The 27,882-nt window shown below is 46.5% G+C and overlaps 1 protein-coding gene across 5 annotated transcripts in view; it reads right to left on the minus strand.

The window, feature by feature from the left end:
- The window catches only part of TBC1D14 (TBC1 domain family member 14), a 122,366-nt gene that overhangs the window by 31,657 nt on the left and 62,827 nt on the right, over window positions 1–27,882 (minus strand). For 3 of the 5 annotated variants that reach the window (XM_025384893.1, XM_025384892.1, XM_025384894.1), the window contains 3 exons: window positions 6,076–6,194; window positions 4,311–4,393; window positions 1,532–1,649 (listed from right to left, as the gene is read on the minus strand). In XM_025384893.1, the coding sequence (XP_025240678.1) occupies window positions 1,532–1,649; window positions 4,311–4,393; window positions 6,076–6,194 (320 nt within the window). Of the gene's footprint in view, window positions 1–1,531; window positions 1,650–4,310; window positions 4,394–6,075; window positions 6,195–13,194; window positions 13,247–13,410; window positions 13,593–27,882 lie in introns of those variants that run through there. The other 2 variants (XM_025384895.1, XM_025384896.1) reach the window with 2 other exon arrangements.

Consider the following 27,882-nt stretch of genomic DNA (forward strand, 5'->3'; position numbering starts at 1 on the left):
CGGCAGCACTGGAGACAGAAGCAGACCCCAGCAGAGTCAGCAGACGGCTGCCGCACCGCCAATACAGGCCCAGCGCCCAGATGTGAGCTGGCACGCTCTAACTGCAGAGAAGAACTGCTGACTCAGAACATTCTGGACTGTACAGAGTCCTTCAGCTCTGCTGGGACAAGGAACACACACTGCCAACAGCCTGGGCAAACCAGGCCCACGTGGTGCCTCTGAACGCAGCATCGTGGGGAGCACAGGCATGAAGCTGCAGAAAGCAGGCTGCATCCTAACTCCATTCTTACCTGCGGAATCTGGACAAATCATCTGTCCTCTCTAAACCTACACTGTCCTCTTGAAAGTCAAGATGATGAAACCTACACCCAAGGGCTACTGTGAGGATGAAGTGAGATAAAGTACAAAAGCACCCAGAACAGTGCCAGGCAGCGTCTGTGTGCAGTCAACGGGAGCTGCTGCAGGTCTGTATGCAATGCATTCAGACCACATCCAACCCAGAGCCCTGTAGGATGGACCAGAGTGGTCTTCCTCGGTGGGAGCAGTAAGCATTCTGAGAACCTCTGTTCTTGTTACTAGATCCCCTGTGAGAACGGGTATAAAGCATTTCCTGACAGCATCAACCCTTTTGAGGACACTGCCTTAAAAAGAATGCTCTGAGCATATTTTCCTAGTGGAGACCCTGAGAAGGGCCGTGTGACCCCTGCAGTGCTGACATGTGGGATGACAGTAGAAGAGAAGCTGGCATCCAAGCTCCCCAAATGTCTCTGTGTGCAGCCCTGGGACTTCCGCCTGCACACTGGCCCCCACTGTTCTGAACACGAGAATAAAAACAAGATCCACAGCTGCCCCTCAGATGTAAAGACGGCAGCAGCTGCCAGACTGCCAGGTGCACTCTACTGGACACTGGGGTCACTATCCTCCAAGAGAGGAACACAGAGGCCTAAACAGACGGCTGTGAGGACAGAGAACCACAGGGCCCTACAGTCAGGGTAGGTGCAGCAAAGTCTTCCCTGAGCTTTGGAGAGCACACAGGAGTTAGCTGGCTGAGGAGGTACAGGACAAGAGCATTCTGGGCACAGGGCCTGGAACATGTGAGGCCCCAGGTTTAAAAGCAGCAACACCTATGGAGGGCTCCCTAGGGAGAGGGCTCTGTCCAAGTGAAGGAGAGGCATCCGAGGGTGAGGCTGCCGAGGAAGGAAGGCCACCTCAGTAAGGGTGTTGCCCGCTAAGCTAAGGGTTCAAACTGTGTACTGAGAGTCACAGGAAGTTACTGAAATTCTAGGTTAAGGGAGGTGACACCAACTCATGCTTTAGAAGCTGGCTCAGGAGATGAGAAGAAGGTGAACTGGAAGGGAGGAGAAGAGATTATCACAGTCTCTACCCCTCCAGCGTAGAGGGAAGGAAGATGACGCAACTTCAACGCGCTGCATCCAGGGTGTCACTGCTGGCTATGACGACCAAGGCTGTGGCCCACAGATTCTAGACAGAAATGCCCTGCAGTTCAGCCGCACCCACAGCCATGTCTTACATTGTTTCCCAGTTAGGTAAGATCTCATTATTCCAGGTGAGCACAGCGTTTCCAATGCTTTCCTCGACTCTACATCTTTCTTCCAGCTGCTTCTTCCTCCGCTGGGCTTCTTTCAGCTCTAGAAATCACAATTTAGAAAAACAACGATCTACTAACTGATATGGACCATTTCCAGGCAAGGTGATTTTCCTGTCACACTGCAAACACACCAGGAAAACGGCCCTGAAGCAGAGCGAGCATCAGCTCCAGGGCTCACTTTGCACCAGACAGACTCCAGAAGGTCAGGCATTATCCACCCTTTAATAAGCTTGCAAAGTGTAACATCTATACAGGAAAGTACACAAAGAAGAATATGATTCAGCTGACCAGGCGCAGGGGCTCACGTCTGTAATCCCAGCACTTTGGGAAGCCAAGAAGGGCGGGTCACCTGAGGTCAGGAGTTCGAGACCAGCCTGGCCAAACTGGTAAAATCCCATCTCTACTAAAAATGCAAACATTAGCTGGGCGTGATGGCAGGGGCCTGTAGTCCCAGCTACTTGGGAGGCTGAGGTAGGAGAACTGCTTGAACCCAGGTGACAGAGGTTGCAGTGAGGCGAGATAGCACCATTGCACTTCAGCCTGGGCAACAGAGCGAGACTCTCTCTCAAAAAGAAAAAAAAAAAAAAAGAACATGATTCAGTTACTACAAAACAGAAAAATCCCTGAAACTACCATCCTGATCAAAACAACCGAACATTACTAGAAGCCCCTCCTGTGCTCCCAGCCCTATCCCCTTCCAAATGCAGGCTCCATGCTGACTCCAACAGCTCGAACGTTACTGTTTTTTTTTTTTTTTTTTTTTTTTGACGTCTTGTTCTGTCACCCAGGGTGCGGTGCAGTGACACAATCTTGGCTCACTGAAACCTCCGCCTCCCAGGTTCAAGTGATTCTCCTGCCTCAGCCTCCTGAGTAGCTGGGATTACAGGCACCCACCACCACGCCCAGGTAATTTTTGTATTTTTAGTAGAGATGGGGTTTTATCATGTTGGTCAGGCTGGTCTCAAACCCCTGACCGCCTGCCTTGGCCTCCCAAAGTACTGGGATTACAGGTGTGAGTCACCACACCCAGCCTTGAGCATTACTCTTAATCTACAAATAGCAACTTTGAGAAATACCATGCATTTAGTTTACATATACTCTTTGTGTGTGTGGTCAAATTTACCATTTTAACTATACAGTTCAGTGGCATTAAGAACATTCCGACTGCACAACCACACCACCATCCATCACCAGAACTTTCTCATTGGCCCAAATGAAACTGTCCTCATCAAACACTAACTCCCCACTCCCTGTCTCCCCAGCCCCTGGCACCCACCATTCGACCCTCTGTCTGTGAGCTGGACTGCTCTAGGGGCCGCACAGAGGTGGATTATACATCATTTGTCCTGTTTGGATTGACTGGTTTCACTTAAGGTATCTTCAAGATTCCTTCATGTGGCCGCATGTGCCAGAATTTCCTTCCTTTTTAAGGCCAAATATTATTCCACTGTACATATACACCACATTGTTATATATTTTTATTTATTTATTTATTTTTTCAGCCTGTCGCTCAGGCTGGAGTGCTGAGTGGCATGATCTCGGCTCACTGCAACCTCCACCTTCCGGGTTCAAGAGATTCTCCTGCCTCAGCCGCCTGAGTAGTTGGGACTACAGGCATGCTTCACCACACCTGGCTAATTTTTTATTTTTAGTAGAGACAGGGTTTCTCCATGTTGGTCAGGCTGGTCTCGAACTCCTGACCTCAGGTGATCCACCCTCCTTGGCCTCCCAAAGTGCCGTGATTACAGGCGTGAGCCACCGTGCCTGGTCTTTTTTATTTTTATTTTTAGAAAGGCAGACTGCCACATGCAGTGCCTCATTTGGATGTGTCTGGAGTCTTGGAAGCCTGACGACTGTACATTCTCCTACAAATGGAGCCTGTCTGGAGGCTCCAGCAGGGGAGTGCAGCTACTCATACACCCTGACTGAAGACCGGTCCTCTATCGGGGATGGTCATTCTCTTTGACCAAACACACAGCTTCAGGAGGGACCCACATGGAGTGCCAGTGGGGAAGGGGACACCGGGCTAGCTAGCAGATCAGCCAAATCAACCCTGGTGATCAATGGAGTGACAGATATGACAGCCAAATTGGCCTCACATCCATGTTATATATTTTTAAAATCTCCTAGAAAAAGAGTTTAAGTGTTGCAAGGAATTTTATCAAAACATCTTCTTGGAAATTTAACAAAACAACCCAGAGAGGGAAAGAAGTGTACATATCACTGATGGCTGAAACCTTCTGTAGTCTGGTAGGTCTATCGTACACAGTCACTTTTCTCATGTCAGTTCAAAGTGCTTTTCTCTTGAATAAAGCTACCAGGAACGGATAGTAACCTTCCACGAGAGACACAGGCACCCCGCTCCAAAGCCTGGGGCTTTACAGCCCACCCAGGACAGCCTCAGGGGGCTTCTAGGATGAGAGAGGCCTCCTTGGGAGGCTCCCAGCAAATCCTGCAGTCTCACCGCTTCTCCTCTCTGCCTGCCTCAACATCCCCGAGTCCCTGTGGCCCACCCATGCCACCCTGCGGCCCCGTTTTCACTTGTGGGGGCCTTCCACATGCATTTTTTTTTTTTTTGGAAGACTACAAATTCAAGGTCTGAAGTTCAGGTTCTATGACTCTAAATAGTGAAAAGAAAATAACCAGAAGGACACAAATCCTGTGCTGCCTGATCTAACCCAGCAAGTGTGAACTCCATTACCTCGCTTTTTGGCCTGAACCACCATTTCTTCATACTGCTGTCTGTGCTTCTGAGCTTCTTCAGCTGGTTTTGCTGGGAGATTTCTTGATAGGAAAGAAATGAGTTTTCACCATTATAAATACCACATAAAAGTCTTTGAGAAAAAAACCTGAAACATAATTTCCTAAAACATAGAAAGCTCAAACACTGAACACTCATTTTTTTAAGATTACACAGTTCTTATACCAGCTTTTATAATACTTTCTTACAAAAACAAGTTCACTATAAAACAAATGAATGGGCTAGGCACAGTGGCTCACGCCTGCGATCCCAGCACTTTGGGAGGCTGAGGCAGGCGTATCACGAGGTCAGGAGATCAAGACCATCCTGATTTAACACAGTGAAACCCTGTCTCTACTGAAAAATACAAAAATTAGCCGGGCATGGTGGCACGTGCCTTTAGTCCCAGCTACTCGGGAGGCTGAGGCAGGATAATCACTTGAACCCAGGAAGCAGAGGTTGCAGTGAGCCAAGATCACGCCACTGCACTCCAGCCTGGGCAACAGAGTGAGACTCCGTCTCAAAAGAAAAAGAAAAAAAGAAAAAAAAAAAAGAATGATAAAGATTAGCAGGAAGAAAGTAACAATTATCCACAACTGCAACAGTAATAAACACTTAATCTTTTGGTATATTTTCACCCCACACTCCAAAGAAACTTTGATTTGACTGCAATACCCTAATAACTGTGAACACTTAATTCTTGAAGCAGGGCGCTCTAACAGCATTTGTTACATGTATGTATGACGACATTTCCTGACCAGATTTTTAAAGTGAAAAGATTTTGTACTAGCTACATGGTTCATTTGTCTTTTTACATATACAGATGTGCACCTTAGTTCTAAGCACCTTGGCATACCTTCAAAACCCATTAAAAAAATGCAATTCGTGCTCTCTTTCAGAAGCGTGCTTGTGACTGTACTGGCACTGGGGTAAAGGGAGGGTAGGAGTGTCTGGCTGCCTGTGTCCCTCACACAACAGGATCCACATTCACTGGGACATTTTAAACAACCATCACTTGCTGCAGGAGAGTCCGCCCGTTCACCTTTCAGAGCATGAAAATGACTGGTCTTCAAAGGGCAGAGTCTTTTCCTGATGGCCTCTAACTTTCCAGTCCTCCATTTCTCTCCCCAACACAAATTTTCAAGGATAAGAATTAACAGTAGAAGACACCCTGTTTCTTTTTTTTTTTGAGATGGAGTTTTGCTCTTGCTGCCTAGGCTGGAGTGGATCTCGGTTCACCACAACCTCTGCCTCCCAGTTCAAGTGATTCTCCTGCCTCAGCCTCCCGAGTAGCTGGGATTACAGGCGCCCGCCACCACACCTGGCTATTTTTTGTATTTTTAGTAGAGACAGGGCTTCACCATGTTGGCCAGGCTGGTCTCGAACTCCAGACCTCAAGCGATCCACCCGCCTCGGCCTCCCAAAGTGCTAGGATTACAGGCGTAAACCACTGCGCCCAGCCGACAACTTATTTTTAAATGCTAAAGTAAAAAAGAAAAATCACCTGCGTGGAAAATCCTGGTCAAAACTTCTATGCTACAGGACAGTTTTCCAAATTGGTCATTTACTATCATTACAGAACACATGTTAATATAGGGAGTAAGAAGTAATTCTGGCTTATTCGTCTTCCCTTTCTGACCCTAGTTCTTCTCTAACAAAAAGGTGCTTAGCAAGCTGTACTTATTTCCTAAAGCAAACACTCTACAGAGATTCTTCTTAAACTCACGCTGGTCTGTCCTCGAGGATGAGTGCGGTGGTGGAAAGTGGTTCAAAGTCAAGATTCTTCCTCACATTCTGCTTTGGAGAGGGTGGCTTGCTAGGTCTTCCAGCCTTGTCTTCATATTCCTAGGACAAAGAAACCAGGATGACTCCAGGTCCATTCAGATAGAATGAAGTCCTCAGAACGCAAGAAAGTTGTTCTGTCATGAAACTCTTTTAAGCCAATTTCGAGGACAATTCACCGAAAATCTTTCCTGCTATTCAGAAGGAAAAGCCGCTGACTAAAGGGGTCTTTTTGGAGATGGAGTCTCGCTCTGTCGCCCAGGCTGGAGTGCAGTGGCGTGATCTTGGCTCACTGCAACCTCCACCTCCTTGGTTCAAGCAATTCTCCTGCCTCAGCTTCCCAAGTAGCTGGGACCAGGAGCGCCCACCACAACGGCTGGCTAATTTTTTGTATTTTTAGTACAGACGGGTTTTCACCATGTTGGCCAGGCTAGTCTTGAACTCCTGACCTCAGGTGATCCACCTGCTTTAGCCTCCCAAAGTGGTGGGATTACAGATGTGAGCCATTGCGCCCAACCTAAAGGGGTCTTAGAGTTCCAAAGTTGAGACCACTGCTTTATGACATGACTGTGCGCTTCCCTCGCTGGTGGGGAAATAGTAAAGGATCTCATCATCAAACGCTGCCTCAGGTCTCCTGTCTCCTGGGTAAGAGGCATGTGTTCTGTCTTCTGGACACTGTAAATTTTAACTGATTATTATCATGGCCACTGGGAAGCCACCACTGCAAATTGTTATGTAAATAGTTTTGCCATGCCCTGGAAATCTAAGAGCAGCCTCCACACCACTGGGTCACCGGTTCACCCACGCACTGCAACCACAAGAGCTCAGTCACACCTGGTGACCCACATTCCAAACGCCCAGCCAGAAGAACTCAGGAGAGCCGAACAAGTTGGTGCTTCTGAAATAACGTGTGGGTACTTCGCTCTGTGCAAAATCAAAACCACAATCATTTAAGATAATTACAGAAAACTAACAAGATATTACAGACAAGGCTCTCAGGACTGCCCCTGAAGGGAAGATAATCTCATTGAGAAGACAGGACAAAGAAAGGTAGCGTTAACCTAAGATTTCATGTTTGTCATGAGGTGGTAAGAAATTGCTAAAAGAATTTCAGGGACACTAGCTGTCAAGAGGGGTGTTATCGGTGAAATTATGCAGCAAGCAATTATTCTCTTAGCCAGAAAGGCCTCTAAAAAGTAGAAAGAAATAGATTATTTCCTCAAAATACACAGGCTATGAGAAGGATGTGCACCAAGCAGCAGTTGGGAGGGGCGGTTTCTGTACACCTGGATGTGCATGGTCACATGTCTTAACACTGTCTACTGTGGCTTAACACGGTTTCATTACAATTCTAAAATTACTTCCACTTACCAGAAACTGAAAACACGGACTCATTCCTTGCTGGATTCAAGCATCTGAGCATCTACACTATACGGGGTACACAGTCGTGACCTAACACAACACTGGCCCTCATGAAGCTTCGAGTCTAGCACCTGAATGTCAAAGTCACCAGTTTCATAGGAAATCAGCCAAAAGCTGTGTGTTAAGATTCTGAAGCATGCTGTATTTTAACAAGAATTAGTAACACATACCCCATGAGGTGCTACTTATCTGCTGAGCCTGGTCTGGTGAAATGTATACCAAGGCCAGAGATGTTGGGCCCAAAATCAGCCGTGGCAGGATGTGGATGCCCATGTCTGTCGGCTTCTGTGTGCTCTGTGCATGTGGACTCATTTTGTCTTCATAGCAATCTGCTTGGTAAGTGTCACCCATTTTACAGACAGCGTAACTGAGGTTCAAAGTGAAGTGACCTGCCTGACGCATACAGCCAGCAAGGCTGGGCCTGCAGGACTCCTTCCAGTCTGCCGCCCTGAGCAGGCCCAACATCATCTGTGAATACACTCAAACCCACAGGTGTGCAGTTTTAGAGGGGAAAGCCTGAGTCCTACACGGCTTAGGTGTGGCCTCTGCAGCCAAACAGCTCTGGAAGCAAATTCAGATCCACCAACCACCAGCGATGACCTCGGGCAAGGTACTCACTTCAAATCCCTCAGCCTTCTTTCCACATCTGCAAAATGGGAAACCCCGCCTGCCCCACCCCGTGAGGGCGGCTGGAAGGAATGAGGCGACGTCACAGCCTCTGGTGCACAGGGACTGCCGGAGAAGGGCAGCCCTTGTTACTCTGCGCCACTAGCTTTCTCTCCCCTCAGACCTGAAACCACGGAAAAGGCAGAAAACCACGCTCTAGTGCCAAAGAACAATCCAGGAGCCCTGCCAAGCTGCCAACGGCACAGATACAAAAAGTAGGAGTAAAAGGAAGTAAAAGCCTTGAGTCACGACCAGAAACGTCAGATCGCTTCAGTCAGAGCTTCTTACTATTACCAACGGCAACAAACAGCGGCAGCGGCTGACGCTAACAAGCCCAGCACTTCTGAGTGCTTTACGCGCGCACGCTGGGCTAACTCCATCTCCCTCCACACCAGCCCCCCGAAGGGGCTACCCCACCCCCAGACCACGCTGGTTTAACTCCATCTCCCTCCACACCGGCCCCCCGAAGGGGCTACCCCACCCCCAGACCACGCTGGTTTAACTCCATCTCCCTCCACACCAGCCCCCCGAAGGGGCTACCCCACCCCCAGACCACGCTGGTTTAACTCCATCTCCCTCCACACCAGCCCCCCGAAGGGGCTACCCCACCCCCAGACCACGCTGGTTTAACTCCATCTCCCTCCACACCAGCCCCCCGAAGGGGCTACCCCACCCCCAGACCACGCTGGTTTAACTCCATCTCCCTCCACACCAGCCCCCCGAAGGGGCTACCCCACCCCCAGACCACGCTGGTTTAACTCCATCTCCCTCCACACCAGCCCCCCGAAGGGGCTACCCCACCCCCAGACCACGCTGGGCTAACTCCATCTCCCTCCACACCAGTCCCCTGAAGGGGCTACCCCACCCCCAGACCAAGCCAACAAGGCAGTTGCACAAGGACACGCTGTACCTCACCAGCGCGAAGCTGTGGCTGTGGTCAGATGGCCCAACAAAGGTTCAAGAAAAAAAAAGCAGGGATGCAGGCTACCTGAGGCAGGCACGGTTTTCTGCCTTTTCCAGTGGTTTCAGGTCTGAGGAGAAGAGAAAGCAAGTGCCGCAGACCAACAAGGGCTGCCGTTTCTCCAGCACTCCCTGTGCACCAAAGGGATGTGGGGACCCAGAGGTGTCTGTGACTCGCCCAGCGGGCAAGCGAGGAAGCTGGGTCACAGGCCACGCACTGGGGTTCCGCAGCCACATTCCTCATAACAGAATTCACAAAAGACTCTTGCAGGCATGCATCAGAAATAATCCATCATTCAGATTCAATCTCAGTAGTTTTCACAACCATGACCGAAACCTCAAATACTGAATTAAGCGCACAGATTAGCAGAGATGTAGGGTCAGATGCTTATGTTTTAATCACAGACCAAGACATGATTAAAATAACAAAGTGACAGAGGGGGCCTGGCCTGCTCATAGTTGAAATCCCAGACAAATGCCCTTTCCAAAATGTCAGGCAGCCTTTTAGAAGAGAAACGGCGTTGGAAATGGTGACAGGTCCTGCTCTAGACCCGGTTCTCCCAGGGCGACCTGGAAGTGACAACAGTAAGCTCACTGTCCAGGCCAGACAAACCAACTTTAGAAACAAGAAAGAGGACTGTTCGCTCCCAGGATCCCGGAGGGGAAGAAACAGCACCTGGAGAAAGAACACTCAGTTGTGGATTGTCAGCCCTAGGGTCGGGCTAGCAAGGGCTAAGGCTCTGGAAAGAAAACCAGAGTTCTAGGTACTGGCTTGGGTGAGTCGTCTTGTCTCTCAACCTGCTCTCAGCTATAAAACAGTAGCAACTGTACAGACCACTGTGGTGGTCAAATGAGATAACATATGTAAAATGGCTGGCCACTCACTCCCTCAAGTGCCAAGCCCTTTCTGGGTGCCAGGCAAGTACTGGCGTGGTCCACCTCGGTCCAACTTTTCATTCCCAAGCTCCGTCTCCACATGGGACCAAGTTTTGAAGTCTCTTGGTTTAAACCAAGTAATAATGCCTGTCTTGCTGTGCTCGTCAGAAGCCCTGCAGCCTAACAGGTTAAATAAACTGCCCAATTAAGTGACAGCTGCCACCCTGGACAACCCTAGAAGGAATTTATTTATTTTTGAGGAGTCTCATTCTGTCACCCAGGCTGAAGTGCAGTGGCGCAATCTTGGCTTACTGCAACCTCTGCCTCCCAGGTTCAAGTGACTGTCCTGCCTCAGCCCCACCGAGTAGCTGGGATTACAGGCGTGCACCACCAGGGCCAGCTAATTTTTGTATTTTTAGTAGAGACGGGGTGTCGCCATGTTGGCCAGGCTGGTCTTGTACTCCTGATCTCAAGTGATCCACCCGCCTCAGCCTCCCAAAGTGCTCGGATTACGGGTATGAGCCACTGCACCCAGACCCCAGAAGCAATTTAGAACAAGGTTCTTCAAAGTTCTAGCAGCAGATCAGTTTGATTGGTCATGACAGCATTTTTTAAAAAAATGAAACAATAAAACACGGTACATAAAGACAGTTTGCTTCAGCTTTACACCTAGTTATGTCAGTACAATGAGTCTCAATTTAAAGTGTCTAACTGGGGATAATTTCAAAAACGTTTGCAGGCTGCCAGTTTAGAAGCACAGTTGCTCAAAGTCCCTGCTCTGGGCAACTTATAAGGAATCACGCTGGGAAAGACGAGACCATACCAACATGGCAGGCGCACCTCACTAGCAGCCAACTTGTGGGGTGTGGTCTGATGACCCAGCTAAGGCTGAAGAAAAAAAGCACGGAGGCAGGGTGCCTGAGCAGAGCCCCAGTCTCATGCAGAGGCCATGTGCAAGAGGCTCAGCAAGCAGGGCAAGAGGGAAGGGGCCATGTGGAAAAGAGGAAGCTAATCTGGAAGGGACCACGCGGGCCTGGCACTTTAGGAGACCCTCAACCTCGAACCCAGCAGGGCTCACTCCACAGGGGCAATACGATGCAGGCAGAGGCTCCCACACAGGTGAGACCGTGAGGCATGCCAGGACGGGCGAGCCACACACTGTGGGAGGAAGGGCAGGACGCCTGAGGCCAGGGGGACATGGGAAGCTTCCACAAAGGAGCTACTTGAGTGGACAGACAAGTAAGATGTGGGCTAGAGGCCAAGAGGAAGAGGCACTCTGATGGCAGAAGCAGCGGCCAGGAGACGCCCACAAGCAGGCTTCTTCATGTTAGCACCAGGATTTGAACCGGGAATGGTGCAGAGTCAAAGTTGTTGTGCTCCAGAAACACGCTACCCAGAGGTGTTGGGACAAGCCCCAGGAGAGAGGGGAGAGCCAGATGAGAGACTGTGAGGTATGGGGAGCCCCTCAGACGCATCCAGGGGCAGGGTCTACATTCCACGTGTGATCTGCCCAGTGCTAAAGATAAGAAGAGCACGAGACTCCTGAATTAGGTTTAACATTAGTTTAAAAAGAGGGGGGGAAAGCCTGCTTCAAAGCACATTTGTCTTAAGAGGGAAAAGAAAGGATCATGATTCTCAAACAATGAAAAAGTATTCCTGAGCCTGGCACAGAGGTGCTGTGTCTGTGGTCCCAACTACTCAAGAGGCTGAGACAAGGATCACTTGAACCCAGGAGTTCAAGGTTGCAGTAAGCCATGACCGCACCAGGGCAACAGGGCAAGACCCTGTCTCAAAAAAAAAAAAAAAAAAAAAAAGAAGAAGAAGAAGAAAAAAGAAAGTATTCCTGGTAGAAAGACAAGAAGGGCCATCAATGCTACTTATGAACTGGAGGAACACTACAAAATATAGCCAGTGATGTCAATAACCTGCTAGTAGAAGCTCCCTGACTTCCAGGAAGGTGGCCTCTGGCTCCCTGGAAATCTATTTTAGCTAGAAGAAGAAAGGGTCGTCAGTCAAATCCTGTGCTTAAATCTCCGACTCCACTGTCTCCAGTATCAAGATTAACCCGTGAAAATAACCTGAGGATCTGGCAGTGCATCTGGAATAAAGCTGCCAAGGCAGGCCAGCCATCCGAGTGGTACCTATCAAAAGACTTGAACTAATGCCGTGACAGCACGGCCACCACATCTGCAGAGGCTGAGGACCTGGGGAAGCACTGGGGGACAGCAGCAGGCCTGGTCTGAGCCAGCACCACCAGCAGCGTGACCTTGAGCTCCTCCTCCATCCCCAAGCCTGTTTCCTCCTCTGTTACAACTGAAGACTAAATGAGAACGAGCATAAGGTGCAGAGCCAAAGCAGGTGCCCAAAAATGACAGGAGTATGAGTGTCACTATATACTATGAAATTACTCTTCAAAACATTCCACTCTAAGAGGGCTGCTTGTGGAAAAGGGCACGAGACTGAAAGTGTCCGCAACACGGCTGGTCTCACACTTGGCCATTTGTAAAAGCAACTGTCTGGGAGTGGGGAGCCTAATTTAGAATCTGGGAGGGGCTCCGTTTTGCCATTTTGAGGGGGTATAATGGCCTGCACAGGTCTTACAAAGGTCCCACCTTCCAAAAGGTAGCCCCAGGTAAGCCCTGAAGCCTGACCTCACGGTAAGTAAAACCACTGAGAACACCTGAGTGGTTCCTCTGGCCTGGATTCTTTAACCAGCTGCAGTCCCCTCCTGGAAAGCGTCCTCTATGTTACTGGGAATGCTGGCATTCTGGGAAGCACTCTCAGGAGTCCTTTTCTAATAGTCATATTCCTCCCAGAGCATCGAGAACACAAAAGTTAACATGCGGACTGGTGAATGAAACATATTCAAAGGAACTAGGTTTTAACACGCCTGGTTGCTGTTGCAACCTGACCACCTCATTGGGCTCCAGAGCTCGGAGCGCAGTCTCATCTCCATACAAAGGCTCATCGGATAGCAGGCGAGGCCCTTTTGGCCTCTAAGGGGGCTGCTGGGCCTGGCCAGGCTCTGAAAACAGGGTAAGGAGGACTCAAAGGACGTGCTCGCTCGCGCTGTCTCTCGTCGTCCCAGTAAACGGGAACCCAAGAAGGAAATATGTGGAAGCACAGACACAAAGAGTGCCAGGGAGGAGAGCGCATCAGCAGCGTGCACAGCAAGCTTCGGGCTGCTGAGGACAGATGCACGTGATGCTCGCACACCCGCACAACCGCACACATGCACACTCGCACACTCCATCTGCGCGGGGCCGCAGGGCTGGCAGGCCCCGGACAGGACAGGCCCCCGGGACCAGGCAGGCCTGGGGCGCAGGCAGAGGCACCGGCCCGCACCCCGACTCACCATGAACGCCGGGGCCTTAGAGGCGCGCGGCCGGAGGCTCCATGCCCAGCGAGCGGAGGGCCGGCCTCCCTCCCTCCCTCCCGGACCGCTGGCGGGCCGGCGGACGCGGCGGCTCCTCAGGCTGGCGGGGCGGGGCGGGGCGGCAGGCCGCTCAATCGCGCGCAGACGCAGCGAGGCGATCCGTGCTGCCGGCTCGGCGCGTCAGGCCTGGCTGGAACCTCCCACGGGGGCGGGGCTGGGGCGTCCCCATGGTACGGCCCCACCTGCCGTGAGCACCGGGAAACACGCGCGCCGACAGGTAGAGAGCCAGCTTGTGCCTTAAAGATCACCCGAGAGATGAGAAACGTGTTGCCAAAAGAAATTACATAAAATTATTCGCACTGGTGAGCTCTGGGTGGCGGGGTGACTGTGAGCAGTTTTTACTGGCTACCGTGGCTCCTACGGTTTTTCACAAAGTAGTAACAGGTACCTGAGTTTAAAACGTCAGGGAGCACACAAAACACTTGGAGAAGCCGACCGGGCGCCCCGGGGCTGCCGGAGGGGGACGGAAGCTGGCGGGACCGGTGAAACCTCCGGTTTTTAAAAACAGTCGTTAAACTTTGACCCTACACCGTAGGGACTATGTCGGGTCAAAATTACGTCTGGTCAGCCGCGGGCCCCACGTCCCAGGGCTGAACAAGCCCGGTCTGCGGCAACACGAGGCTCTCCCGTGACAGGGCCTCGCCCAAGCCTCCCCCAGCAGATCTCCTGGGATTCAGAACTACCAAATCGCCGGGAGACACGTCGCCATCAGAGGAAGCCTGTGACATCTGCCAGGATAAAATCAAAAGGGCAATGGTAAGTGACAGCAAAGACGTAGAGAAGCTGGAATTCTCCTAAATCCTTGGTAGGAGTGTAAAATGGTGCAGCTTCTATAATTCAACATCCACCTACCATACTCCCAGGAACCCACCCAAGAGAAATATGACCAGAGAGATTTGCGTGCAAACATTCACAACAGCATTGTTCACACCAACCAGAATGTCCACCAACCGCGGGGGCATGAGCAGCAGGGAAACGCCTATGAAAAGAAAGAAACTGCTGAGACATGGGCCTACGTGGATGAACCTCAAAAACGCTAGGCCAGACGAAAGATGCCAGACAAGAAAATCCCGTGATTCCATTTATGTGACACTTCTTAAAAAGGTAAATCTCTAGAGAGAAAGCAGATTCATGTTTGCCTGAGGGTGAGAGTGGGATCAACTGCAAACAGGCACGAAGGAACTTTTTTGGGTGATGAAAAATAAAACTTTGGATGTCGAACATATTTTAAAACTAGATTGCAATGATAGTTGCATAACTGTATACATTTATTAAAATCGTGGGACACTTACAATGAGTGGATCTCATGGTATATTATTTATGCCTCGAGCCATTTTTAAAAAGGAATAGGACGATAAAAGGGAAAGAGGCTGATTCTGGCTGGAAAGATTAGGGAACGCCTTAAGACAATTATTCAGAATTTGAAAATAAGGCAAAAGCAGGAGTAAGCATTATTTTTTCAATTAATTCCTGGGCCCTTTTTAGCATGGCGGCCTAAAGATTATTTAATTCTCTAGGACACTGACCCTGTGCTATTTATTACTCCATTCAAGCCCAGATACTGTGAAGTTACATACTAACTTGTAGATAATGTCCAAAAGAAAAGATAACCCCAAAGATTATGTTTTATTGTCACCAGTTTGTTTGTTCGTTGAAATCTAACCTAGCCATCTTACTCTAGTTCTTTTTGGGTTTTATGCATATATGTGTGTATAAACACACACACCCCTAATTCCTCAAATGCTCTTGGCATAAGTTTTACCATCTTACTGGTCTCCTCAAGGCGTTACATAAATCTTTCACCTATGATCATTTTAATTTTTAAAAAGGTAAAAGTCATGAGAAAAAGGAGTGTTTTATGTGAAGAGAATAAAGGGACCTATAACTAAGGCAATACACAAACCTGACTGAATCCTGGTTCAAAAACAGCTTGATACAACTGAGGAAATGAGAACATGCTCTGGGGGTATCAGATGCTACTATGGAACTCCCCATCATTCTCCTGGGTGTGGTAACAGTCATGGTTATGTAGGAGAATGACTTTACTCTTAAGAGCTGTGTGCTGAAGTATTTAGCAGTAAGATATCATAATACTGCAAATGGTTCAATTTTTTTAAAAATAAAGGCACAATAAAGTAAATATGGCAAACTGTCAACAGCTGCTCCATCTAAGTGGGGCACATTAACACATTAAATTGCCCAGGCGAGGGCAAAAGCATTCAAAAGCTCCCAGGGGCATCTCTCTTGGTCTTTCTGGGAAGCGGCATCAGTTAAGCTGCACCATCTCTTCAGCGTTCACAATAGTACACAATGGGCCACCCGCCTGCCTGCAGACACCACTGCTGAGTCCAAGGTCAGCCAGAAATCAGACTTACAACACAGACAGTCCCCTCCTTACAATCACAGGCTACTACAGCTTGAAGTTATGTGTTTAACAAGCTTCCTAAGCACCCCACACATACCAGAGAGAAGGTGCTCAAAGAACTCAGTCTGCAATTACATCATGTAAATGTATTTGTGTGGATGAAATTTACACATACATAATTTGTCTCAGAGAAAGGCCTGGGAGGGAGGACATGAAACCATCAGAGACTCCTGTGACAGGGGCTGTGAAGTCTCAGGGAAAAGGATTTTCCCATCTTGCATCTATCATTTGAATATTTGACAAGTGTTTTTTCATAAATTGTATTTAAAGTTTTCAAAAATAATTTCTAAGCTAATTCAGATGGCATAAAAAATCGATTTCACCAACTGCAATTTCCAACCACACTGAATTATTACTGCAGCAAGGTTGTTTTTGCGTCTGTGGCTGGCTTTTTTCTATGCACACAAGACTGAAGGTCTAGCCATGGCAGGAGACCACAATGAGGGGTCCTGACCGTGCCGGAGCTCCCATGGGATGCGCGATGCCAGCCACTGCTCCATGACCCCACGTTTCCTGAGCTCCCGTGGGATGCCAGCCGCTACTCCACGACCTCACGCTTCCAGAGCTCCCGCGGGATGCCAGCCACTGCTCCACAACCCCACGCTTCTGGAGCTCCCACGGGATGCCAGGATGCCAGCCACTGCTCCACGATCCCACACTCCATCGTACTTCACCCACACAAGCACAGGCAATGTGAGCACTGCCTCTGCAGAGGATACTGAGGCTCAGAGAGGCAAAGCTGTGGGCTTAACTCCACACGACTGAGTGTAAATGACAGAACCAAGGTGCACACTCCGGTTTTTTTCTTTTTTTTTTTTTTGAGATGGAGTCTCGCTCTGTCGCCCAGGCTGGAGTGCAGTGGCCTGATCTCGGCTCACTGCAAGCTCCACTTCCCGAGTTCACACCATTCTCCTGCCTCAGCCTCCCAAGTAGCTGGGATTATAGGCGCCCGTCACCACGCCCAGCTAATTTTTTTTTTTTTTTGGTATTTTTAGTAGAGACGGGGTTTCACCGTGTTAGCCAGGATGGTCTCAATCTCCTGCCCTCGTGATCCGCCCGCCTCAACCCCACGTTCATAGGCCTGAGACCCCTCTCACCCCAGTACTGTGAAAGGCTCCAGTGAAAAGCTGTGAAAGAACAAATGTGTTTCCTCTTCCCGAATTCCTATTCTTTCTGGGGAGACGCACCCGTACGACTAAACACAAGATCTGAAACAAGAGTGTTTGCTCCAAAGAAAGGGTGCTCTGAACACTACCCTCTCCAACTAACAGGGAAACTTATCACTTCCACATTAGGAAAAATAAGCAAATTTTAGGAAGCACTAAGCATTACATAGGAATTTCAGTCTTTATTGTTAAAAGGCACTGGGGATAAAGAATTTATACTCCTCAGAATAAATAAACTGTTACCAGAATAACAGAAGACTTAAAAAGTAAAGTGCAAATTAAGCAACCATGCTGCCATTTCCCCTGTAGAAACTTAAGATCGCTTCCTTCTTTCTCGCTTTTGGCATCATGTGGAAGAACCTGCTGCTTCTCTAAACCCCAACATTAATGGGGATGAATGAGGATTAGACATTTTATGGGATAATCTGATAGACCTGTTCTTCACCAAAAGATCCCAGTACCATACAAACATGGTATCTACCACCTTGACAAGCCAAAACTTCCAGAGTAGGTTCAGCTTTCAACTCTGGGTCACCAGCTGTATAATGTTTCCCTCTTTGCTCTGGCCACTGGAAAGCTCAGTGTAAAATTTGTAGCACTCCTCTAGGAGTTACATGAGATTCTGTGAGTTGTGTCTTGGGGCATCCACTGACCTCTGGTTTCATCATTTCCTCAACAATTTTTCTGTCATTCTACACACTTAAAAAAATTATTTTAAAGGCTGGGCACGGTGGCTCACGCCTGTAATCCCAGCACTCTGGGAGGCTGAGGTGGGCGGATCACTTGAGGTCAGGAGTTCAAGACCAGCCTGGCCAATATGATGAAACCCTGTCTCCACTAAAAATACAAAAATTAGCCAGAAATCGCTTGAACCCAGGAGGCAGAGGTTGTAGTGAGCCGAGATCGTGCCACTGCACTCCAGTCTGGGCAACAGAACAAGACTCCATCTCAAAAAAAAAAAAAAAATTATTTTCAGTAGACGTACATAGAACGAAATACAAAAGGTACAAAAGTGTATCCAGTGGGAAGCAGGTCTCCCTCCTATCTCCCATATACCCGGTTTGTCTCCTCGCCAAAGAAATTCCACTATTAGCTATTTTTTAAGTATCCTTCCAAATATGGTCTCTGCATTTACAAGGATGTGCGTGTATCTTTATCCACATAGAGCACACTATACAAATGGTGATCCATCTTCTTTGTGAGGTCAGTGCAGTATTTCATGTAGGATTTCACCAATTCCCTGCCAAACATTTAGATAGCTTCCAATCACTTGTGCTGCAATCAATACCCTTATACAACTGTCATTTCACCCATATGCGAATTCATCTGTACAAGAAATTACCAGAAATGAAAATGCTGGGTCAAAAGAACCCTAAATGATTCATTAACTCATGTTAGTTTACTTTTTGAATAAACATACAGTTAGTTTTTTGGTGTATGTAGTCCTATGACTTCTAAAATGTTGTCTTTAGCCACCATTATGACAATCAAGAAATAAAACAGTTCTATCACTCCCAAAACCCCCTCTGTGTTAGCCCTCGGTAGTCACACCCTACCCCACCCCTGGCACTGTGAATCTCCATCACTACAACTTTGTCTTTTCAAGTATGTGATACAAATGAAATCACAGCACGCAAGCTTTCAAGACTGACTTTCTACCTTCAGAGAATGCCCGAGGTTCACCCAAGGTGTTAGGTGAGTTTATAACTGAGTCATATTTCATTGTATGGGATGTACCACCATTCATCCATTCATTGAAAGGCATTTGGGTTGTTTCCATTTCTTGAAGATTATGAAAGGAGCTGCTATAAACATGTACAGATTTTTGTGCAAACGCAAGTTTTCATTTCTCAATGGCAAATACCTAAGAGTGGGATTGCTGGGCTAATTGTAAGTATATGTTTCACCTCTAAGAAACCTCCCAACTGGTCTTCCAGAATGGCTGTACCATTGTGCATTCCCACGAGCAAGGTACCAGCTAGAACTTCCGATACGATGTTGAACAGGAATAGTAAGAGTGGACATCCTTGTCTTGTTTTCAGTGTTAAGGGAAGGCCTTCAGTCTTTCTCCATTAAGCATGTTAGCTGTAGCTGTTTCCTGTAGATGCTCTTTCTCAGGTGGGGGAAGTTCTCTTCCATTTCTTCTTTGCTGAGAGTTTTTATGAGGAATGGACACTGAATTCCATCAAATGCTTTTTCTGCACCAACCGATACGATCGTGTGGTTTTCTTTAAATTGGTAGTATAGTAGCTTACACTGATCGATTTTCAAACGCTGACCCAGCTTTGTGTTCCTGGGCTAAATGTCACTTTGTCATGGTTATAACTTTTTAATGCATTATGGGATTCAATTTGTTAATACTGTGTTGAGAATTTTTTGGTGTGTCTTCATAAGGGATATTTGCCTGTAGTTTTTTTGGTACTGGATTCATCTGGTTTTGATATCAGGGTAGTACTGGCCTTTAAAATGAGTCAGGAAGTACTCCCTCTTCTTCTCAAATTGGTGTTTTCTTTAAATGTTCAGTAGGATTCATCAGTGAAACCATCTGGTCCTTCTTTAATAAATTCCAGGATGATTCAGGTCATCTATTTCATCTCGGATGAATGTTGGTGATTTGCAATTTTCAAGAAAATGGACCATTTCATCTAAATTATCAAATTTATGTGGCTGGTGCAGTACCTCACACCTGTAATCTCAGCACTTTGGGAAGCTGAGGCGGGTGGATCACTTGAGGCCAGGAATTCTAGACCAGCCTAGCCAACATGGCAAAACCCTGTCTCTACTAAAAATTCAAAAATTAGCTGGGCGTGGTGGCACATGCCTATAATCCCAGCTACTCCGGTGGCTGAGGCACGAGAATCACTTGAACCCGGGAGGCACGGTTGCAGTGAGCTGAGATCGCACCACTGCACTCCAGCCTGAGCAACAGAGCAAGACTCTGTCTTTAAAAAAAAAAAAAAAAAAAAAAAGACAAGTTATTTATAACATTCTATTGTCTTATTTTTGTGGAGTCTGTAATGGTATCCCCTTTTTTCATTCCTTTTGCTAATTTTATTCTCTTTGTGTCAGTTTTGCTAGAGTTTAATCAATTTTGTTGATCATTTCAAAGCACCCGCCTTCGGTTTGACTATCATTTTTCTGTTTTTAATTGTATGGTTATCTGTCCTCACATTTATTATTTGCTTCCTTTTGCTTGCTTTGGGTTTATTTGCTCTGTTTACACTTTCTTAAAGTAGAAACTTTGATTACTGATCTGAGACCTTTTTTCTTTTCTATGTGAGCATTTTCATGCTATACATTTCCCCCTAAGCAACTGCAACCTACAAATTTTGGTATCTTGTGTTTTCGTTTGCTTCAAAATATTTTCTGATTTTCCTTATGACTTCCTCATGGACCCATGATTAATTTAGAAGTATGCTACTTGTTTAATGTGCAAGTTTGGGGAGACAATTATTTTTCTGTCACTGCTTTCTAGTCTAATATCACTCTGGTCAGAGCACATTTTGTATAATTTTAATCCTTTTAAAAGCTTTAAGCTTCTTTTCTATCCCAGAATATGGTCTGTCTTGGTGAATGTTCCATGTACATTTGAAAAAACTGTGTATTCTGCTCTCGCTGGAGGGTGCTGTGTTGTATAAATTGCGAATTAGATCAGGCTGGTTGATGGTGTTCATTTCTATGTCCTGGCTGATTCTGTCTACAGTTCTATCAATTACTGTTTAGTGAGGACTGTTGACACTCCCATTATAAATGTGGACGTGCCCATTTGTTTCAGATCTGATAGATTTTGCTTCATTTATTTTGCAGCTCTGTTATGAAGTGCAAATACATTTAGAATCATTATGTCTTCATTAGGTAATGTCCCACTTTATCTCTGATAATTTTGTTCTGAAGTCTACTTTTTATAATATTAATAGATGTATCTTAATTTTGATATTAATAGACCTATCTTAATTTTGATTTGTGTTTTCATGGTATATCTTTTTCTATCTTTTCATTTTAACCTACATATTTTATATTTGAAGTGAGTTTCTTGCAGACAACATATACATAGTTGGGTCTATGGGTCTGTTTTTTTTTGAGATAGGGTCTCACTCTGTCACTCAGGCTAGCATGCAGCGGTATAATCAGTTCACCGGAACCTCAAACTCCTGGGCTCAAGTGATCCTCTTACCTCAGTCTCTTGACCAGCTAGGACTACAGGTGTGCATCACCATGCCCAGCTGAATTTTTTCAATAGAGACAGGGTCTCACTATGCTGACCAGGCTGGTCTGGAACTCCTGGCTTCAAGTAATTGTCTGCCTCAGCCTCCCAAAGTGCTGGGATTACAGGTGCAAGCCACCACACCCAGCCCATTTTTTTTTTTTTACCCCATTCTGACAATCTGTCAGAACTGAGTATTGAGACACACAACTGGTGTGTTCAGACCATTTACATTTAATGCAATTGTTGATATGTTTGAATTTAGGTCTACCATCTCGTTTGTTTTCTCTTTTTTTCTTCCTCTATGTCTTCTTTCCTGTCTTGATTCAAGTTTTCTGAACTTTTTTTAGAACTCCAATTTGATTTCTCTATTGTGGTTTTTTGCCATCTCTTTGTATAGTTTAGTGGTTGGTCTAGGGATTACAATATACATATTAATTGTTCACAGTCTACTTAGAATCACTATTTTACTACTTCAAGTGGAATGCAGAAACTTTATCACCACACCCTATCCCCTTTTGTATATCACTTGTCTTACATATTCCATCCACATACACTGTAAACCCCAGATGTTACAATTTTTGCTTTCAAACGTATTTTTAAATAATGCACTAAGAAAATACTCTCTATTGATTTGAAAACGTTCCCTAAATCAATCTCAATAGGAATAAGAACCCCATGCACACATCATTTCATTTTCTAGATTCTTTTCATCACTTACTATGTGCCCTAATTTCCTCCCCAGGATTTATAGTCCACTGGGGAGCTCAACTATTTATTTAAAATTGTGTTTCCCAGGAAATGAGAGTTATGTATATTCAACTGTGGTTTTGTGAATGTCTTTATATTTATGGTGGTTTGTTTTGTTTTGTTTTGTTTTCTGTTTTTTGAGACGGAGTCTCACTCAGTCGCCCAGGCTGGAGTGCAGTGGCCGGATCTCAGCTCACTGCAAGCTCTGCCTCCCGGGTTCACGCCATTCTCCTGCCTCGGCCTCCCGAGTAGCTGGGACTACAGGCGCCGCCACCTCGCCCGGCTAGTTTTTTGTATTTTTTAGTACAGACGGGGTTTCACCGGGTTAGCCAGGATGGTCTCGATCTCCTGACTTCGTGATCCGCCCGTCTCGGCCTCCCAAAGTGCTGGGATTACAGGCTTGAGCCACCGCACCCGGCCTATTTATGGTGTTTTAACTCATCAACTTTGTATTATAATTATACGGCAAATTGTTTATTGCTCTTTCTACTCTAATCATGTTGCAGCGCATGTAAGATTGTTATTGTTACTGTATATTTAAAGGCAACATCTACTTGCTCTTAGTTAAAACGGAAAGAAAATAGTCTACTGTATTTATCCAGATACTGTTTCTGTTCCCCTTCTTTCTTGATGTTCCAAGTCTCCTCATATAATGACCCTTCTATCTGAACAACTTCTTTTAGCAATTTTTTTTACACAGTCTGCTGGCAACAAATTCTTAGTTTTTCATCACCTGAGAATATCTTTATTTCACTTTCATTCCTGAAGGGTATTTTTGCTGGATACAGAATTTGGGTTGACAGTTCTTTTCAGCGCTCTAACAATACTGTTTTACTTTTTCTGGCCTCCACAGTTTCTGATGAGAAATTCGGTCAAACTGTTATTTCCCAATAAGTATGACATTGTTCTTCTCTGGTTGCTTATAAGATTTTTTGTCTTGATTTTCAGCAATTTGGTTATGATGTGTCTGAGCATGGACTTCTTACTTTTTAGGGTTGATTTTGTCTGGTGGCCTCTAATTTCCTGAATTTATAAGTTTCTATCTTTTGCTAAATGTAAGAGATATTCAGCCATCATTTACTCCAGTGATTTTCTGCATCGTACTGTTTCTCCTCTCCTTCTGACACTCCAGTGACCGTGTGACACTTTTTAGTACTGCCCCACATGTTCCTAAGGCTCTGTTCATTTTTTTAACTCATTTTTTCTCTGTACTATTCAGATTGGATAATTTCTGGTTTTTATTTTGTTTTGAGACAGAATGCTCTGTCACCCAGGATGGAGTGCAGTGGTGTGATCTCGGCTTACTGCAACCTCCAGCTCCTGGGATCAAGCGATTCTCCTGTCTCAGCCTCCCAGGTAGCTGGGATTACGGTCACCTGCCACCACACCTGGCTAACTTTTGTATTTTTAGTAGAGATGGGGTTTCACTATGTTGGTCAGACTGGTCTCAAACTCCTGAGCTCAGGTGATCTACCTGCCTCAGCCTCACATAGTTCTGGGATTACAGGCGTGAGCCACTGCGCCCAGCCTGGATTGGATAATTTCCATTGATCTTAAAATTCACTCACTCTTTCCTCTATCATCTCCATTCTGCTATTGAGCCTGTCTCGTTAGTTTATTTCAGTTAGTGTATTTTTCAGTTACAAAATTTCCACTTAATTCTTTTTATAGTTTCTTTTCTTTTACTGATACTTTCTGTTTTCCCATCTCAAAAGTGTTCACCCTTACTTGTTGGAACATTTTTATAATGATTGCTTTAAAGTCTACTGAATAATTCCAACATCTGTGTTATCTCGGCAGTGGTGTCTTGATTATCAAAAGATGATCCTGGCCAGGCACAGTGGCTCACACCTGTAATCCCAGCACTTTGGGAAATCACTTGAATCCAGGAGTTCAAGACCAGCCTGGGCAACATGGCAAAACCTGGTCTCTACAAAAAACATAAAAAATTAGCCAGGTATGGTGGCACATGCCTGTAGTACCAGCTACTCACGAGGCTGAGGTGGGAAGATCGCTTGAGCCCGGAAGGCAGATGTTGCAGTGAGCTGAGATGTGCCACTGCACTCTAGCCCGGGTGTCAAAGCAAGACCCTATCTCAAAAACAAAAAACAGGCCGGGTGCAGTGGCTCATGCCTGTAATCCTAGCACTTTGGGAGGCCGAGACAGGCAGATCTCTTGAGGTTAGGAGTTCCAAACCAGCCTGGCCAACATGGTGAAACCCTGTCTCTACTAAAAATACAAAAAAATTAGCCAGGCATGGTGACGGGCACCTGTAATCTTGCTACTTGGGAAGCTGAGGCAGGAGAATCACTTGAACCTGGGAGGCAGAGGTTGCAGTGAGCTGAGATCACAGCACTGCACTCTAGCCTGAGTGACAGAGCGAGACTCCGTCTCAAAAAAAAAAAAAAAAAAAAAAGACAAACAAGAAAAAAAAAAAGATGATCCTACTTGAACCTATTCTGATTCAGAGGAAATTTTTTTAAAGATTCTAGTTCTTCTTAAGCCAATTAATTTTGAACTGCATTCTAGACATTTTGAATATTGTGTTAAGAAACTCTGGATTTTCTCTCAATCCTTGGGAGAACGTTGACATTTTCATCTTAGTAAGCAATTTACCCAGTTGGATTCCGCATACAAGTTCCAGCCAGCCTTCTGTGAGCTGTGGTTCCAAAGTCAGCTGTTTGCAAAGCCTGTGAAGCGCTTTTTGGATCCATCCTGCATGTGCACCATCCAGTGGCCAGTTAGGGAACTGCATAGTGGTCTATCCCAAAGATCAGTTCTCAAAATCTATGTAAGCTACTTAAGAGTCAGACCTATGTACCCACAACATGAGTCTGGGAGTTCATCAACCACCTTAAAGGGTCACCTTCCTGAGCTCCACCTCTCTGCATTCCCCCCAGTACTTTCTAGTTTCCTGGGTCTCCCTTTTTCTGGTTCTCTAGCCACACGCTTCCCACAACTACATCCACATCTGGGCCAGGTAATGGGGAAAGAGAATAAAGCATCAGGGGGTTCCACTCTATCCCTTGGAAACAAAACTCTTCTAATCAGCTTCCCTTTCCTGGGAGTTTCAGGCTCCCACCAGCTGCTGCTGTCATAAGAATGTCTGAGGGCTGGGATGCAAGAGAATAGAGAAAAAAACAAAACTAGGGTCGGGTGCAGTGGCTCATGCCTGTAATCCCAGCACTCTGGGAGGCCAAGGCAGGTGGATCACCTGAGGTCAGGAGTTCAAGACCAGCCTGACTAACATGGTGAAACCCCATCTCTACTAAAAATACAAAAATGAGCTGGGACCGGTTGCACGCACCTATAGTCCCAGCTACTCGGGAGGCTGAGGCAGCGAATCACTTGAACCCAGGAGGCGGAGGTTGCAGTGAGCCAAGATTGTGCCATTGCACTCCAGCCTGGGTGACAGAGTGAGACTCTGTCTCAAAATAAAAATAAATAAAACTTAAAATTAGGGTTTCAGAATTCTAAGTGTTAGAGACCCATTTGCCACGCCAGAAGTACAGAGCTTCTCCTGGTGCTCTATCCACATTAAGACCTATTCCTGGGTTTGGGGCTGCCTGAGTTCAGGCTGAGGAATATTGGAAGGGGAAACAAAATCAGTAAACTCAGTACTAATTCAGTGCTACTTCAAATTCTGGTCGTCTTCCCCAACTCACCTGCCACTGTTTACTTTCCAGAATCTCAAATAGCTGCTCTATGCTTTCTGTTCAGGTTTTAGATCTGCATTCATTGGGTGACACAGGGCTAATGTGTTTATTCTGTCCAACCTGGGACCGGGACCTGTTTACTTCTGTAAGCTTCTTTAAACCCATTTTGCAAAGGCATAAGGGATAATGAACGGGAAGGTTTTTCTTGTTATTTTAGAATTTGCCTGTAGGCCTGCAGCCAATTACTTCCACTGACCATCAAGACCTACCCTTGCTGCAATCTGCAATGTTGTGAGACTTTCAGAGTACCCCAGACTTCTCAGAGGTGAGGAAAGAAAATATCACCATCCTGGATCTGCCCTCTTCTGGGATTCTTGCTTTAAAATCTAAGAGCTAACAGGAAATTCCAGAAGGCCATCCAAGACATTCCAGGTTATACAAACGCAAAGACAACAGGCCATGTCCTCATCGGTGCTCACATGACAGTGTTTCATCCGGGACCCTGAAACCTACAAGCCTATCCTTCCTGCAGCTATCGTTCCCACAATCAGCAGCACCCTCAGAGTCCAACCAGGACGTTAACTTTCTGCTCAACCTCATTTCTAACAATGACATCAATTCCTACAGCCTATTTACACAGTGTTATGTCAAAAAGAGTTACCAAGTCTGTTCTAAAGCATCCCCACGTTTTCAGCCCTGAGCCTCTGACACCTGCTCAAATTACAAAGCATCACTTTTACTTTTTAAATAGTCAATTTTGGGCAGCTCACTGCAACATCTGCCTTCCGGGCTCAAGCGATCTTCCCATCTCAGCCTCGTGAGTAGCTGGGACTACGGCACGTGCCACCACACCTGCCTAATTTTTGGCAGGAGGTACGTCCCAACTGGAAACAGGGTGACAGCCTGACCTCTGAAGCTTCGAATCCAGTTGAGATGCCCCAGGGGTGTCCAAGGGAGAGAATACAGTCATGGTTTCTTAGTTTCTGTTTCTGGTTGGGCCAGTAAAGCCCCTTCCAATCATCCCTCTTTCCCCGCTTCTAGAGACAGAAACCAAAAACATGGCTTCGGGCTGCTAAAAGCCTCAACAAAGCAGAGCAAAAACAAAATAAGGCGGGTTGGACAAGCTTGCCCTAGAGGGTGACGGTGGACAGGGAAGGGCCTTCCAGGCACTCTAACATTTAGAGGATGGGGAAGATGAGGGACCTAGCAAAGGAAACCAAAAAGGTGGGCGAACGGGCTGCCTGGAAGCCGAGGCAAGAAAGTTGCTCAAGGAGCCGAGGTAATGCTGCAGAGGGCCAAGGAAGACGAGGGCTGAGAACAGACGCTTCCATTTGGCAGCTGGCAGATGGCAGTCACTTGAAACAGGTGACCTCAGCGATAAGAACTGCTTATCACGGCAATTCTTCACAACATTCGTCACAACTGTAATTATGTGTAGAGTTATTCTTTTAAATCTGTCTTTTCTTTGACCCATGGTAAATTCCAACGAAGGCAAGAGCCACAGAAGTCTTGCCCTTTATTGTAATCTCAGGATGGATCTACGCAGAGGCTCAAATATGTGAAACAAACAAAAGGGCCATGGAATCCAAGAAAGCAGGTTCCCCTTTATTCACAAGGCAAAGGACTGCACTTCCGAGGCAGTATCACCATCCATGCTGACCTGGTCAGAGCCCAGCCCGTACAAAGCCAGCAACCAGAGGCCTGAAGGGAGCTCTCTCCAAATACATGCTCCCATATTTATCCACAAGAACTTCTCTGATTCACCAGCAGTTACTGGAATTTGCCTGGCTGGTGTGTTTTGGGCCCTTTATGTAACCGGCTGTGGCAAAGATGGCTATTTCCTTCCAATAGCTGACATTCTCTCCGTGCATACCAATAGTTCTTAAGTTCTAGCATGCATTAGAATGACCTGCAGCTTCTGTTAAAACTTGTTGGGTCCCAGCCCCAGAACTTGTTTTGATGTGTCTGGACTAAGGCCCAAGAACGTGTATTTCTAGCAAATGCCCAGGTGATGCTGATGTGACTACTCCGGGGACCGCACCTTGACAGCCACTGTTGTATTGTTATTCTCCTACCTGTGGTCATTTTTGTTTCTCCTAGTAAGAAAATCTCTCTCAAACTACCACTGAGGTTAACAAAAAATACGACTTAATTTTCAAAAAAATTTTTTTTTTTTTTTTTTTTTTTTTT

Source organism: Theropithecus gelada, chromosome 5 (assembly GCF_003255815.1).
Source record: "Theropithecus gelada isolate Dixy chromosome 5, Tgel_1.0, whole genome shotgun sequence".
NCBI lineage: Eukaryota > Metazoa > Chordata > Mammalia > Primates > Cercopithecidae > Theropithecus > Theropithecus gelada.